Source organism: Saccostrea cucullata, unplaced genomic scaffold (assembly GCF_032062105.1).
Source record: "Saccostrea cucullata isolate Sc308-1 unplaced genomic scaffold, CSIRO_AGI_Scuc_v1 ctg2122, whole genome shotgun sequence".
Classification (NCBI taxonomy): domain Eukaryota; kingdom Metazoa; phylum Mollusca; class Bivalvia; order Ostreida; family Ostreidae; genus Saccostrea; species Saccostrea cuccullata.
In genome coordinates, this window is record NW_026920730.1 from 3,154 (window position 1) to 19,949 (window position 16,796).

The 16,796-nt window shown below is 33.6% G+C and overlaps 1 protein-coding gene across 1 annotated transcript; it reads left to right on the forward strand.

Moving 5' to 3' along the window:
• Positions 1-551: 551 nt before the first annotated feature.
• Positions 552-12,718, forward strand: LOC134256485 (lysophosphatidic acid phosphatase type 6-like). Its single transcript, XM_062739127.1, has 11 exons — positions 552-828; positions 1,444-1,578; positions 3,678-3,811; positions 4,419-4,519; positions 5,574-5,735; positions 6,567-6,637; positions 8,665-8,765; positions 9,173-9,262; positions 10,570-10,741; positions 11,322-11,484; positions 12,266-12,718. Exons 1-11 carry the CDS (start codon positions 616-618, stop codon positions 12,340-12,342), a joined length of 1,419 nt encoding a protein of 472 aa, XP_062595111.1. The 5' UTR covers positions 552-615; the 3' UTR covers positions 12,343-12,718.
• Positions 12,719-16,796: the final 4,078 nt, after the last annotated feature.

Below are 16,796 nucleotides of genomic sequence, written 5' to 3' on the forward strand. Positions count from 1 at the left end.
ATAAAAGACTGAGCCTGGCAATATCAACTTGTATTTAATAGTGGGGAATTGAATATGTACAAGATATATCATTTATGATATAATTTGTATATTTTAAGTGTTTTAATCCAAAATAATATATTCCGCTTTCCGTTCCGTTCCGCTTTCCGTTCCGTTTTCCGTTCCGCGTTTTAGCAACACCCCATTATGGGGAGATAATTCGATCAGTATTTCTGAAAATGAAAGTTTATTTTTAAATGTGCAATTGTTTATCAAGAGATCTGGTCGTTTTTGAGAAATGTACTAGAATTTAGATTTGTTTGTCTATACTACGTTAATTCAATTCTGTACATGCATTACCTATGTTAGATAATCTTCTTGACCTTTGGTTCCTGTGTAAATTAATTTTGAATAATACTTTGTGTTATTAATTGTTGTAAAGGAGAGGACGTTCTAAGTTTTTAAGAACTTGTGTCCAATTCTTTTGTTTTAACATCAAAACAATAAAATATGTTCAAACCATACGTTTACTTAAATTTTCTCGGGATCGGAATTACAAAGTCGCAGAAAACAAACATCGGGTTCGACATTTAATCTTCGCTGTCACATCTTGCGAATAATCTCTGCCTTAGACATATGTCTTCTTCAAGGAAGAAACTCGTGCTCGTTGCGCTCGGAGGACTGGCTGGCGTTACTGGAGCATGGACATACTTTCGCCAGCGAGATGATACGGATCGACATCCACGGAAAAAGAAAGTAGAAGATATCGATTTAAGTTTAAAGCAAGTTCAGGTTATCTTCCGGCATGGAGCTAGAACGCCTTTGCATCTTATTCCTGGAATTGAGGAGGTTGTGTGGATTATTCTGATTAAATTTTATTTTTTCTACTTTTTATAAAATGATTTTAAATAAGCTTTCACAACATTACAAAACCTGTTTATGTCTGCAGCTGCAGCTTTCTTGAGTTTATGCACAAGATAATTAATGTGAACGAAACAAATGAACAGCTTATCAATGAAATGCATAATCTGTATAAATAACTTTTTTTGTGTATTTTTACTCAAAACCTCATTCACATTTTTCCTTGATAAAAGTTTAGTCTCAAGCATTGATCTGTTGAATAACAAATGTGGAATCTACTGCACTTTGAAGAAGCTCACTGATAGCCAGATATGGACATTTACAATTTTTTTTAAAAAATAAATCAAGATGATTCCTGTTTTTAAATGATACCTAGAGATTGAATATTGATATGGAAAAAATATTTGCATGGCTTCCTGAAATTAAAATTGAAATCCTTTTTTTTTAAGTTGTCACAACTAGTTCCATAGAGACTTTAAGGGGAATGAATCATTCTACTTCTCCCCCTGTTATGAAATACCTGGATCCACCACTGATAATAATTAGCACTAGAGATAGGCAAGTTTTACTGAAAATTATAACGTTTCTCGTATTCTTTTTCAGGCAACCTATGATAAAAAGAAATGGAAGAAACCTTTCCCTCCTACAGTGTATGATTATGAAGTGTTAAATATTGACGGGAAAGAGGCGCCTGACTCAAAGTATGAAGAATACTATAAGAAACTAGGATTACTTAAGGTACATCAAAGAATAAAAAATGAAAAGAAATTAAATATACATCATGTACATCAGTCCAGTCCAATAGGAAAATTAATAATATTACGAAAAAACATAAGATTACGAAAATGCGTAATATTACAAGTTATCGTAATATAAAACTTATATTACAATTTTTCGTAATGTAATTAAATTTCAAATTCGTGTAATATAGCAGATGTAAGAGACTAAATTACGAGTTTTCGTAATCCAAGAAAAATTCAAGCATTGCAAGAAATTGAGTGGCGGGTAGCAAAGTATGACGTTTAATACGAGATGTCACGGGCGATAACTTGTACGACTCTTACTGAGATTTGAATTCTATGTATTTCAATAAGAATTTACGAACAGTTGAATTATGAGACGAGGGTGTGATTTTTAGGGTAGACTTTGCAAGAAAAGTAGGGAGTTCAGGTGATATAGACCAATGCGACATACTTAAGCGAATATTGAAATTTACTGGAAAATTGGTCTTATCCTTGGGAAAATTCCTATAAAAGAATAATAAAAGAAATTGTCCACTCACCCATCGCTGGCAGTACTTTCTTCTTGAATTTCCATGCTTTCTGATAGGCGTAACTGACCAAACTGACCGCGTGCTATCAGTAGCCGTACAATTTGATATATTACTGACGTCATACTTTGCTACCCACCACTCAATTTCTTGCAATGCTTGAATTTGTCTTGGATTACGAAAACTCGTAATATAGTCTCTTACAATCTGCTATATTACGCGTATTCGTATTTTAACTACATTACGAAAAATTGTAATTTAAGTTTTATATTACGATAACTTGTAATATTACGAATTTTCGTATTGGACTGGACTGTACATGATACATCATCATCATTGTTCATTTGTAATTTTACATTCAGTATGTTCGTGTATTGTACAGTAACAAATCATTGATATTATAACAAACTTTTTATTTTTTATTTAAAAGTGTATATGTACAAATATGTGAATATCAGTCAATATTTACAGTTCTATTTGTTTTATCTGTGATAGCTCTTTGAAAGTTAGGTGAGCTGATTTCTTGATAATTCAACCAGAATGTAAATTTTGCAAAATGAAGTCAGGAGTTAAGGAGGCCTGAAATGCATGTAAATCTTGTGCAGCTGTCTGTGTGTTTGACGTCAGTGGGAAGGGACTATTGAAATTGACATTTGAGGCCTTGTGTATATTAAACTTATTAGACATCATTTTTAAAAATGTATATTTACAATTTTATTTCACAATTTAATTTAGATATAAAGAATCACTGTTTAGTTTGTTGGGCATCAGGGGATGACAAATCCCATTGCCCAACGCCTGGGGCAAGTGAATTTTAGGGGTGTGCAAATGAAATTTTATCAACCACTTGCCCATGGGCAAGTGCCATAAATTTAAAGCTGGGCATAGGGACTTGCATGATTTACTCAGCATTTGTCTTCCTCTTTTTTGATATATCTATAAATACAGAATTAGTTTATGGTAGGGCAAGCAAAACTTCAGGTAGGGCAAGTCTATTTGGACCATGTACTTGCCCTTGGACAAGTGCCTTAAAAATCTATTTGTTAGCCCCTGGGCATGCTAGGAACATCAGTGACAGTTGGAAACATGGGATAATTTAAACAAAACAGGCTTTGCTGGTAAATAAATGCAAATTATGCCTTGGCATACCCGACAAGCTACTAGTAGACAGATACATGTATTCCGCAAATATATTGGGTCCTACATGTACTACATGTAGCTCTGTCTAGAAAGGACGTACTCAGGGTCACATGGGTCAGGACAGGACTTGTCATAAAATAAATATGAAACTGTAATGAAATTAAACAATCGGAGAGAGAATATAGTTACAAAATATGATCTTTTTTTTTAAATCAACTCAAGATGTATTTACATTAAAACATGCTTACAACAAAATCCCAGGGTTTGGCGATTTTGCCACATTGTTAATATAGGGGAATGAAAATCACTTCGCTGTAACCGTCAATTCATGATAAGCATGTTCACTGTAAGCATGTTTTACTGTAGTGTAACCCTCTTTTATCATGATGGGTACATGTAAGTTAAAGATGTAGCTCTCTTTTAACAGGGTGGTTGCCCACATGGGATGTTAACATATCTAGGTCAGGTACAGACCTATAACCTGGGAAGGAGACTGAGGAAATGCTACATGGGGAAACTTCCAGGGAGGCTGATGTCAGAGTTTGACCCTGACCTAGTTTAGTAAGTGTGTGGTTTTTGTGACCTAAATATACTGTGGAATCATTAGATTTTGGTGAATCTATTAATTTGTGAAATTCATGAATCAACATCGTCCATGATAACAATAGATTAGGGTTACAAGTAATATTTTCTTAAACTTTGTAGTGTTAGAGAATTCATTCCCAAAATTACATTTCAACAAACTTGTAAAAGTTTTGCAATCCATGAAAATTGGCCCCCACAAATTTAAATGAAACAACAGTACTGAAAATTAAATAGGAAATATTAAATCATGGGATGTTTCCCTTTTTAAATACCACTTTATTTAACTCCACCTTAGTTACATAAGCCTATGTATTATGCATGTGTATATGTGTATATAAGGTTCATTTGAATACTTATAAACATTTCAGTTATCCATTATATTTTCTTTTTTTTAAATTTTTTTTCTACAGAAAATATTGTAAAAACACAATCATATTTTCTTGGGGGGGGGGGGGGGGTTCTTGGCATCGGGAATAAATTGTTCAAGGCAATTTTATGGAATTCTAAAAATCTAAACGAGGTTTTGTATGGAAGTAGAAGGTATAATGTGGTTATTATGTTGGTTTTTTTTGTTGCGTTTCAGTTTAAGGACAACAAACATGAACCGTACAAAAGATTCACTACGCTGTGTTCTGGCTGGGATATTTGGTGCTGAGCAACTTCAGGAGTATAGTGAGAAAAATGGTTTGTTTGGTTTAATTAAACAAGAGACCTTATTTAAATTCTCTTTTTGCCCTTGTATTTGAAAATTGGGGGTACATATGTAATGTATAGTTTTTGCCATGTCTGTTTGTCTGTAAAATCTTTACGTTGCCCATCTCTGGCTTTAAGTCTTCATATTTTACGGTATTTTTCTTGTGACAAGACCTGTCTTTGGGTACCACCAAATTTGACCTCTTGATTTTGACAATGGAGTATGATGCACTTTTACAAAATATTACCAAACTTTAACCTTGGTCATAATTTTTGAATAGTTGTTGCTGGGGCTTTCATACTTCACATATGCATTTAAGAAATGAATTTAATTTTGAAGATTCATGAGGACATGAACTACGCTTCACGCTGGCATATTTCATGAACCGCGATAAATATGCCGGGATGAAACGTAGTTCATGTACCTCATAAATCTTCAAAAAATAAATTCATCTCTTAAATTTACATTATTTTCAAATTCTGATTAATTACTACAAATTACACCATTCAATAGTCATTTTTTAAAGCAAAACAGTTGCACTATGGTTTTGACGTCAAGTGCGATATTATGACGTTACAATGGAGATATTCATGCTCATCCATGGTAGTTCATGAGAAAATGAAGAAAATTCTTATTTGTAAGGAACTAAAGACAAATAAATGGAGACCTCTTGATATGTATAAATATATGTATTTTCGACCTTGATCGTAGAGTTTGACCAACACTTAAAAAAATTAAACCTTGGCAATAAGTTTTAAAGAGTAAAAGCTTTTATATTTCACAGATGTATTTCTTGTGGCAAGACCTTCCATTGAATACCAACAATTTTGACCTTGACCTTGGATTTTGACTTGCTTTTGAGAAACTTAAACCCTAGCCATAAGCGTACCATATTGGGGCATCTGTGTTTTGAATATATAGACATCTTGTTTAAAGTTGAAATTTACCCTCAATATCTAATAACCTTTGGTAATCTCACATTTTCACAGTCCTATCAATTTGTAAAGAAGGTTGACATCAATGATATGAATATTGTGTATTTAGGTAAGAAGGTTACATTTTACACCTCCGAACAGGAAGATGAACACCTCTTTCCCAATCCCCACACCTGCCCGGTTCTCAAGCGTATCAACAGGGCCGCCATTGTGGACGGGGTGGACTTACCCGAGTTCTTGGAGGAAAGACTTGAAATAGAGAAAGTGTTAGGTACAAGTCATATTACTGTGTATTACTGTAAAATTGTGAACATACTTATTTCTTTGGGGTCTTATTTCTGTGGATTCAAAATTTCTGTTCTATCCAGGGAATATATCTGCATATTTCTTGAATTGCCATTGTATGTCTCCAGTGCAATTTTTTTTTTTTGTTAAAATGAAGTTTATTCATGTGGCCATTCCAAGTTTGTTTTTAATTTTTTTTTAATTTTGTTTAAATGTTTAGCATCTGCATGTCATTGTTTCAAATTGACACTTCAGATCATAAAAAAACAAATATACACACAACATAAGTAATCTAGAAATTATTGGTGGGGGGGGGGGTGAGGGGCTGTGTACAAAATTGTGAAGTGAATTCATTCTGTATTTGTTGAGTACCGTATATACTCGCCTATAAGTCAGATTTTTGGGAGTTAATCTCTTGTCCAAAACTCTATGCTATAAAATGAATGGTATTATATGAGGTCAGTCCCTCTCATATATAAGCTTATTAAATACAACCGACTTATAGGCGGACCGACTTATAGGCGGGTATATACGGTATCTGTCAAATTTATCATAAGCTTAACATTTCAGCCTTACTTTTGCAACCTTAAAAATCATGTCCTTTGAAGGAACCCTTTAAGAAAAATTCAAAACAAAAATCACTGTAAATCACAGACATGATCTGTGTTTTTGGTAATTACCTGTAGGTATATCAGGGTCTTAAATTTTAGAGGTGCTGAACACAGAGAAAGAAAAAGGGATGGCCATAAAAGTTAGAAAATCTGTTCATTTTGATGTACATGCATCAGATAAAGAGTTTGTTTTTGATTTATTTTAGGATTAAAGGGAAATGACTGGAAGCACAAAATACACTTTATATCTGCCAGAGATGATCTAGTGGCCAGATCGGTTTGTATAAAAATATTAATAAGGTCATCATTAAAGAAAAATTTTGCCCTCTCTGACTCAAGATTGAAAAAAAAATAGGTCAGTGTAATAGTTGATGGAAAGTATTTTTTCCCTTAGAAAATTTTATCTTAATAAACATGTATAAATGCTGAACTTTGAAAAAAAAATTATATTTTAGGCATCTTATAAAATTAAAATACGCATTTAGACTGGATATCATTTAGAAAAAAAATTTCTAGAATGATAAAAATCATTTCCTGGAGGTTTTAAAATGGTTTGAGTTATACCATTTTAAGCTACCCTGTAGGGAGAGAGTAAGTAACCAACTTTTTGATGGTCTTGCTTGCATTTTAAGGTTCATTGATACTCTGATAAGAGAGATAACTCTAACTGGTATAAATTACTATTATCTGTATTCCTTTATAAAACTGTCCCGTTAACAGGTCATTTATATAAAAATATACCCGCAAGGTATACTGAAATTGTAAGCATTTCAATCATGAATAAGATTTCTTTCGGATAAACATAAGCATTTTTAAGATATTTTATACAAAAGAGCAGAGGGATGATGGACCTTTAGGTCAAGATCCAGTAAATGAAAGGTGCCTACAGATTTATCAAACTTGAGAAATAAATTCCTTAATTGATGCTTTACAACTTTAGCTTGGTCAAATAAGGTGTTTCAGGGCATAATTTATAGGTGAACAAGATGAAAAACTGTGTTTCAAACTGTCATTTTCAATGAAAAATTAAGAAAACCAGTCATGAATACGGGAGTTTTTTTTCATATTCGGCAAAGGAAATGTATCCAGATTGCCTACAGTCTCTCAGAAAATGGTAATTAATATGTTCATGGCCTATTCATTAAATCAATATCAAATTTAATATAGGTATCTGGTTTACTTTTCATATGATTTCAAATTGAATGACATGAAAATACCCTATTTTCTACATAATTCTGCTAAAGCCATAAAGTACGGGAAAAAGAAAGTTGAAATTGATTATGACTAGTGTTGGCAAATCGAACGATTTTTAGTAACCGGTTACTCGCTTAATCTTGCGATCGAGTACCCAGTTACTCGGATGATTTTTTTGTTATAGTTTCCGTATTTATTATTAATCTCATCATTTTACATATTGATAGAAATAGATAATAAATGTTACACATATAAACTTTATTTACAAAAAATACAAACCCCGAAAACACATCATCTTCGAAGAATTTTTATTTTAAATGTCACTTGAAACGGGGAATTTGTTTTTGTTTAAGAAAATAATTTTATCGACACGCAGCAAAGATATTTTTGCAATCGAGGTGAATTAACATATACCTTGTTACACTTTGCAATTTTTGTTATTTTTGTTGAGTTCATACATGTCAATGGTTATCGAATTATTCTTTAATTTTCGGTTATTTAGCATTACAGGATATTTGTAGTCCCACCCATATTCGACAACTCCGATTCACATAAAGTGCAATCTGACAGATTTTGAGACAGTCGTTCTTTAACAATATTTCCACGTTTTAGATGTTTGCGGTGGCATCTTGTGAAAGTATGTTCCTCTGACTAATACAGGTCTAAATGAGGTAATTATAAATCATGTCTTCAAAACGTGTACCCCCTCGTAATTAAAGCCATCAATTAATCTAATCAAAACAAATCGATCCTATTTGTGAACCACCAGAGCAAGCCTAACGGTAATTAAGTTAGGAAAATGTGTTAAAGTGCATTTACAAATAACATAAAAATTATTTTATAAATATTTACTTTGAAACTGAAAAATGTATTTTTTCCGCGTAACCGAATAGCAGTTTTACTAACCGATACTCGCACCGTTCGACGGTTAACCGGTTAACCGGGTACTCATTGCCAACACTAATTATGACGTCATAATGGATCTAGCACCAAAAAATTAGTCTCAAGTTATTTACTAGATCTTGACCTTAATGGAATATTTTTGGCTTAATAAGAGTTATGCCCCTTTCTTCACAACGTTGTACATATTCCAGATATTTATTATTTCAGGCTCATGGGCTCCCTATACCCAAGGTTTTAGTGCCATACGTGACTAAAATAACTGAAAATGCAGTGCAATTGTTTACTTACTCCTTTATAGGACAGCATGAGTGAGTATCTTTCATTAACTAATCAACTATATTCACCCATTATAAAAGAAGGGTATTAAATGGCAGAGGGGGATGTAATATGTGATTTCATTTATGAGTAGTAAACATAAAACTAACCTCTGAATTGCATTTTTTGAATATTGATTACCCTGGTTTAATTAGGCCGAGACACAATAAGATTTTCTACATTTAAAATTGATGTTATCCTTGATTTTATCCATGTTAATTACATGAGAAAGTAGCAAAAACATTACACAGTTAAATTCTGCAATCTCAGGATAACATATTTTGTTAAAACTGAATGTGATTCGGGACATTGATACAAAGGCAGATAGTCAGGAGCGCAAAAAATGTTCAAAGTTTTGTTTTTGTAAAATTTGAACTTACATGTTGTTTTCTGTTTTCAGGCTGCAGAATGACATAGCTTCAAATTTGTCCAGCGGTAGAATGCTAGAACAGTTTAGGAATGCTATACGAGATTTTGTTATTGAAAAAAGGTAATTATTTTTTCCAATGCTTATTTAATAATATTAATAGCCATTTGTAGTTTTGTGCCTTTTCTTTTGGATAATTTCTCAGTGGTGGAATAGTTTTCCATTTTATATTTTTTTAAAAATGTTAATTTTAAGCAATCAAAAATTTGCTTTCAAAGAAAAAAAATTGAATCATCACATACAGTAATAGTTCACATAATCGTAGACATTCCTGTATTACACATCGTCTTTTATAGACTGATATGATTATACCAGTATTTATTGTATTTAATAGATTGGTACAATTATAGACCTGTTATTATGTACATGTTTTTATTGTATTTATAGACCAGTTTGTTTATTCCTGTATTTCTGGTGGTTTTTTAGCTCACCTGAGCTGAAAGCTCAAGTAAGCTTTTCTGATCACCCAGTGTCCGTCATCCATTCCGTCCATCTGTCTGTAAACTTTTCACACTTTCAACTTCTTCTCAAGAACCACTTGGCCAATTAAAAACAAACTTGGTACAAAACATCCTTGGATAAAGGGGGGTTAAAAGGAAGGGCAAAGCCCCCTTTAAAGGAGAGATAAGCAAGAAAATACGAAAATAGGGTTGGGTCATTAAAAAAATAATTTTCTCAAGAACCACTGGGCCAGGAAAGCTGAAACTTATTTGGAGGCATCCTGGGGTAGTTTAGATTTTAAATTTTTCAAATTATGACCCCCAGGGGCAGGGCGGGGCCACAATAGGGAATCCAAGTTTTACATTAAAATATACAGGAAAAAATCTTCTCAAGAACCACTAGGCCAGGAAAGTTGAAACTAACATGTATGTGGAAGCATCCTTGCATAGTTAAGATTCTAAATTGTTCAAATCATGACCCCTGGGGCAAGGGCGGGACAACAATAGGGAATCTAAGTTTTACATCGAAATATATTGGAAAGTTATTTAAAAATCTTCTCCTCAAGAAGCACTGGGCCATGGAAGCTGAAACTTATGTGGGAGCATCCTAGGGTAGTGCAGACTCTAAATTGTATAAATCATGACCCCTGGGGGTAGGGCAGGGCCCAATTACAGAATCCAAGTTTAACATTTAAATATATAGGAAAAATCTTCTTCACTGGGCCTGGAAAGCTGAAACTTATGTGGAAGCATCTTGGAGTAGTTTAGATTCTAAATTGTTCAAATCAACACCCTCGGGGGCAGGGAGGAGCCACAATAGATACATGTACTTGTTTTAAAATGGGGCAAATCTGGTAATTAGAATAACATGACCAAAGTTACTCAGATGAGTGTTGTGACCCATGGGCCTCTTGGTTTTGTTTTTTAAAGGCCAGTACGATTATTCCTTTATTCTGCCCATGACTCATCTCTGATGGCCTTACTCCTTGCCTTGAAGCTAGATGACAAACATTGGCCGCCGTTCGCTTCAGATCTGCTCTTTGAACTCCACCAGTGCAATAACTCGAAAGAATATTATGTCATTGTAAGATATAATGGAGAAGTAAGTAACTATTAAAGCTCTACTCAGGTAAAATGCCATAAACTTAGAACAAACTTTTTGTGGAATCATCATTGTTTTTGGGGTAGGGGGACCAATGTTTTTGGATTTCATGGGTCACCCTTATCCACAAATTTATATGTACATTGCTATGAACTTTTTTTTTACGTGGATATATGCTAGGAACATTATTTTTCTGTAGATACTTTATACATGTCTTGATTCCTTTAATCAACTGAATAAACAATAACCCATGAAATTATGTCCCCAAGAACAAAGAAAAGTTGTCAGATATTTGTGATTAAGCCCAGGAGAAGCAGTTGTATGGATGTATTTCAGTGCAAAACTGTTATCAACAAATTTTTTTTCTTTTGGTTGTTTATTTTAGTTTTCGACATTATGCATGTAAATGGAAGTTAATACAATGAAAAAAGAAATGCCATGGCAATTTTCAATCAAAATATTGCAATACATATTTCAACACAGTTTAAAATATCACAATGTATTGCAATATAAAATCTTTGGCCAATACCCAGCCTTAAGTATCTAAGAATTTATTTAATACACTTTCTTTTCATTGTAGGCAGTAGTCCTTCCTAAGCTAAAGAAGAGATATGTTGAAATTGGACAGGAGTCTGCCGTCCCGTTGAAATACTTCATGAGATATTTAAATGAAGAAAAAGTCATGGAGGCTAGAGAATACAGAAAAGTCTGTGAATCTAACATCCTAGATATCATAGCAGAAGGTAATAAAACTTGATGTACATACACTTTATACAGTAAAACACGTTTATAGGGAAGTGCTAGGGCAATCTAATTAAAATTAGATGTTAGATTTGCTCATATACACTGTATACTCACTACATTAACATCTAACAACATCCCATGGAGGGTCACATCAGAGGTCAAATTCGGGACAACTCTAGACTTCTCTGTCCAGGTAGTATAATCAAGTTGCAATGGCGTTGAAAAAACTGTCACAATTCAGTAATTGTCACTTGATCATTTAAACCTATTTAGGGCTCCCCAACGCCCATATTTCAGCACCACTTTGACCCCTAAACTATTTCAGATATTTTGGCCAACTCATAGAATCATCACTGCACATCATATGTTGAAATTATAATCGCCCTAAATGAAAAGCAAAACTATTAGCTTTGTTTGATTTACAGCAAAATGATAAACACAGTGTGAATTGAAAAAATGTCAATTATTAACAAAATGACGAAACTATATACTAATGCAGTATACATGTAATACTTTTTATAAGAAAAGATAATAACACTCCATGAGAAAGATCAATTTAACGTACTTTGTAAAACTTTAATACAATATAAACACTAGCTTTCTACTACCAAAGAATTTCAAATTCTGTTTACAAATACTCACTGACGTATTGCGGCAGTGTTCTCATCTTTTTATACTCTGCAAGGAGATACTGGTAATTCTCCCAATGCACAAAATTCAGCTCATGCCAAAAAATGCATTTATTAACATAAAATTAATGTGATTAATTTTTTTTTATAGAAATAGAAAAACGAGAGGGTCTAAAAATAGAAGACACAGAGGCTGAAGAGATGACAGACAGACCAGCCGGAATGTAAAACGGTGTCATATTTATAGACAAGGGGGTGTTTTCAGTCAAATAGTCGGTGAATGTTGTCGAAAACTTATCTGCTAGTCTGCAACATGAAGAAAAAATACAAGCTTTGAGAATGCTTTAAATCTGTGTTTATAATCCTATGGTAATGTTGAGTACAAATCAGGACTTTTACAAAAATATTTATATATCAGTGGTAACTTTTTTCTGTTTATTTTAAGAGATATTTCTATGCAATTCAGTTTTTTTGCTGAACATTAACTTTAAATGTACAGAAGAAGCCTGGAATATTGTCACATGAATTAAAGCAACTTGAAATTGTTTTTTACTGATTTGTCGGGTACTTATGTCAATTTTAAAATAAAAATTAGTAAATGACATGATTATTCTTTTTTATCTCGTGCCATATCCTATACTCAACTGATCTACAAAGTCTGTAATCCAACAATGCTGCATATGTTGAGTAGATAAAATACAATCTGCATTATTTGTTGAGGTTTGCTATGAGGGAATGAAAATTGTTCTGACCATTTTGCATCTTCAGTGAAAATATTTCAGTTCATTCAAATAAACATATTATGCCAACCTTCAACTTTTTATTTCAAACATAAAAGCCAAATGCATGAAACATGGATATTGGAGATTCACATACGTATACATACAAACATAATAATGAGCACTTTTTTACAAGACAAAACATTTTGCTAAAATGAAAATTTTGCACATTACAAAATCACCCCTTACCAAAATCACCCCTTACCAAAAAAGCAAAACCAAGAGGAAATTGGAAAAACATCTAGCAATCAGTCTAGAATGCTGGCAAATTAAATGCAAGAACACCACTCATTTAACAAAATAAGAATACACCTCAGATTGAATAGATAGTTAAAAAAAACTATGTTGAGATAAGAGGAAGCAAGAAGCAAAAAAAAAAAAAAAAGAACAAAAATGTAATTGAGTCAAATGCTGACTGACGTTTTTCATACTTATTGTTAGTCATTAATACATTGAATTGACCACGGATTTCTCTGTTATTTCCCGATCATGACAAGGAGCATATGGCGGGTGTGACCGGTCAGCAGGGGATGCGCACTCCCCCATGGCACCTGATCCGCCCTCTGATGTTTTAGAAGTCCGTGTTTGCTCTGCTCCTATTTTGTATTGTTTTACGGACTTTGATTTCCAATACTGTTCGTTGTTATCTCCATATCCTTCATTTAAGATCAGTAGTCCATAAACAATACAAAATAGGAGTAGAGCAAACACGGACTTCTAAAACATCAGAAGTGAGATCCGGTGCCATGTAATTTTCTTAAAGATTTAAGGACAGATGATACAAACAAAAAATGGATGCCTTGATTGACATAATTATATTTTTGGGCTTAATTTCATTGAAAATGATGCAAAATATAAATTTCTAGAATATAAAGATATTATAAACCTTCTACAGACCTGTTTACTCTTACGATTTCGCCGTATTTTGTACGGATTTTTAGTCCAGAATACGTCTCACCTTTTGCTATTATGAAAATACGGAAATAAGAAATACACTTGTTTGGAATTGAGAAATTAATTTTCGTTATCATCTGTCTCAGTTTCACGCTTTTTAATCGTTAAAAAGATTTCAAACACAGTTATGTCAACTTGACTTGTGTTATGAAATGATCATGACCATGTTCATGTGATGTTATCAAACCATGTTTTAGTATTCAGAAAAGCAGTTGTTCTCCATTTATATATGTAATATTGATTGAATGTGAAATCTTACTGGCAAATGCCAAATCTCACGGACAAATCTAATCAAAAATACTGAGAGACAATGATATGGGTAAACAGGTCTGCTTCTATGATATTGAAAACTCTGCCTCTCTGAAACCATCCTTATTAATCCATACAAATATTTTTTACTTCATATCCTATTTTTGTGAAATTTTGAATAAAAAATTAAAAACTACGCGGTGAAAATTGTTCATTTAACTCATTAAAACAAGACTCAAGTTGTTATTTTCAATTTTTTGAAAAAAAAATCTTTGTATCAATTGTTCTTATTATATTTCAAAAGATATTTAATGTGGCATATAATTAACGTATTTTTATGAATCCTTTTTTAGCTCACCTGAGCCGAAGGCTCAAGTGAGCTTTTCTGATCAAAATTTGTCCGTTGTCTGTCGTCGTTGTTGTCGTTGTCGTTGTCGTTGTTGTCGTAAACTTTTCACATTTTCATCTTCTTCTCAAGAACCACTGGGCCAATTTCAACCAAACTTGGCACAAAGTATCCTTGGGTGAAGGGAATTCAGGTTTGTTCAAATGAAGGGCCACGCCCTTTTCCAAGGGGAGATAATCATGAATTTGTTAAAAATTAATGGCATTTTTAAAAAATCTTCTTCTCCAGAACCGCTGGGCCAGGAAAGATGAAACTCATGTGGAAGCATCCTCAGGTAGTGTAGATTTAAGTTTGTTCAAATCATGACCCCCGGGGCAAAGGTGGGGCCAAAATGGCCTATCAAAGTTTTACATAGGAATGTATAGGAAAAATCTTTAAAAATCTTCTTCTCCAGAACCACTGGGCCAGGAAAGATGAAACTCATGTGGAATCATCCTCAGGTAGTGAAGATTCAAGTTTGTTCAAATCATGACCCCCGGGGCAAGGGTGGGGCCAAAACGACCGACCCAAGTTTTACATAGGAATATATAGGAAAAATCTTTAAAAATCTTCTTCTCCAGAACCACTGGGCCAGGAAAGATGAAACTCATGTGGAATCATCCTCAGGTAGTGTAGATTCAAGTTTGTTCAAATCTTGACCCCCGGGGCTAGGGTGGGGCCAAATTGGCCGACCCAAGTTTTACATAGGAATATATAGGAAAAATCTTTAAAAATCTTCTTCTCCAGAACCACTGGGCCAGGAAAGATGAAACTCATGTGAAATCATCCTCAGGTAGTGTAGATTCACGTTTATTCAAATCATGACCCCCGGGGCAAGGATGGGGCCAAAATGGCCGACCCAAGTTTTACATAGGAATATATAGGAAAAAATCTTTAAAAATCTTCTTCTCCAGAACCACTGGGCCAGGAAAGATGAAACTCATGTGGAATCACCCTCAGGTAGTGTAGATTCAAGTTTGTTCAAATCATGACCCCTGGGGCAAGGGTGGGGCCAAAAATGGCCGACCCAAGTTTTACATAGGAATATATAGGAAATATCTTTAAAAATCCTTCTCAAGAACCACTGGGCCAGGAAAGATGAAACTCATGTGGAATCATCCTCAGGTAGTGTAGATTCAAGTTTGTTCCAATCATGACCCCCGGGGCTAGGGTGGGGCCAAAATGGCCGACCCAAGTTTTACATAGGGATATATAGGGAAATCTTTTAAAATCTTCTTTTCAAGTACTTCAAAGCTATGATTAGTGATATTTATATGGAATCATCCTCAGGTAGTGTAGATTCTAGTTTGTTCAAATGATGAATGCCTGGAGGGGGGGGGGGGGGAGAAAATTCAAGCCCGATGTGCTCAGGTGAGCGCTGTGGCCCCTGGGCCTCTTGTTTATTTTCCTGTTAAGTTGTGAATGAGTCCAATGTTTATATTAAGTTGTTATTAAGCTATTTTGTTTTTCCCACTGACATTTGAATTTTAGTATTTGCTTTTTTAAATTTTTCAGATATTTAAATCTACGAAGAATTTTCTTTAGAAAGTAAGCCAATACAGTTTAGTAAGCAGTTGCAAACATTATAAAACTACATGTAATTATTCTTCACACTCATTCTTTCATGAATTGAATGATAACATATCATTCTATACTCCAATGGAATTCATGTTTTGGCGCATCAAGAAAGCTGGGTCTACGTTTCTACAAAGGACAATAAATCGTGTATTCGAGGGAATGATCCCGCAAGGTAAAAAAAAATGCTTGTAAATAGATCTCAGGACCTCATCAATTGTTTAGCAAGGTCATCAAAGAATGGAGGCGTACAAGGCGAGGTCAATCCCCCGCTCTGAGAAAAGACATTTTCTCAATTCTAAAAGTTATATTTTTCATAATTATATTGTTTATATCATCTTTTACACATTTAATTCTGTATTTCATTGTTTTAATATTTTATTCATAATTTATTTTTTTCACTCATTTTTTTAAGATATGTGAAAACAAAAAGAAAATGCTTCACGTATGATTCGAACTCTCTCCATAGCGCAGGGTTAAAATTTGGTCCAAGACCGATCGCTTTAACCACAACGCTACGAAGTACATGTATATGAATTATCAATGTCTGCCAGTGTGGTTTAAACGAACGGGTTTGTTGAAGCGTACATTTTCTCAGAAATTTTCGATTTTCATATAAAATGGGTTCAGATTCCATTTTTTTTTTTTTTTTTTTTGGACAAATGAAATAGATTTCACATTTACGTTTCCATCATTTAAGCGTTAACGAAGAATGGAGACTTGACCCATTCATATTCAAA

Bases quoted from the DNA above. Each gene is read 5' to 3' on its own strand.
- LOC134256485 (XM_062739127.1), top strand. From the start codon at position 616: ATGTCTTCTTCAAGGAAGAAACTCGTGCTCGTTGCGCTCGGAGGACTG. The intron at 4,520-5,573 runs GTTTGTTTGGTT...TTGTGTATTTAG, and splicing joins GGAGTATAGTGAGAAAAATG to GTAAGAAGGTTACATTTTAC. The intron at 10,742-11,321 runs GTAAGTAACTAT...TTTTCATTGTAG, and splicing joins TTGTAAGATATAATGGAGAA to GCAGTAGTCCTTCCTAAGCT.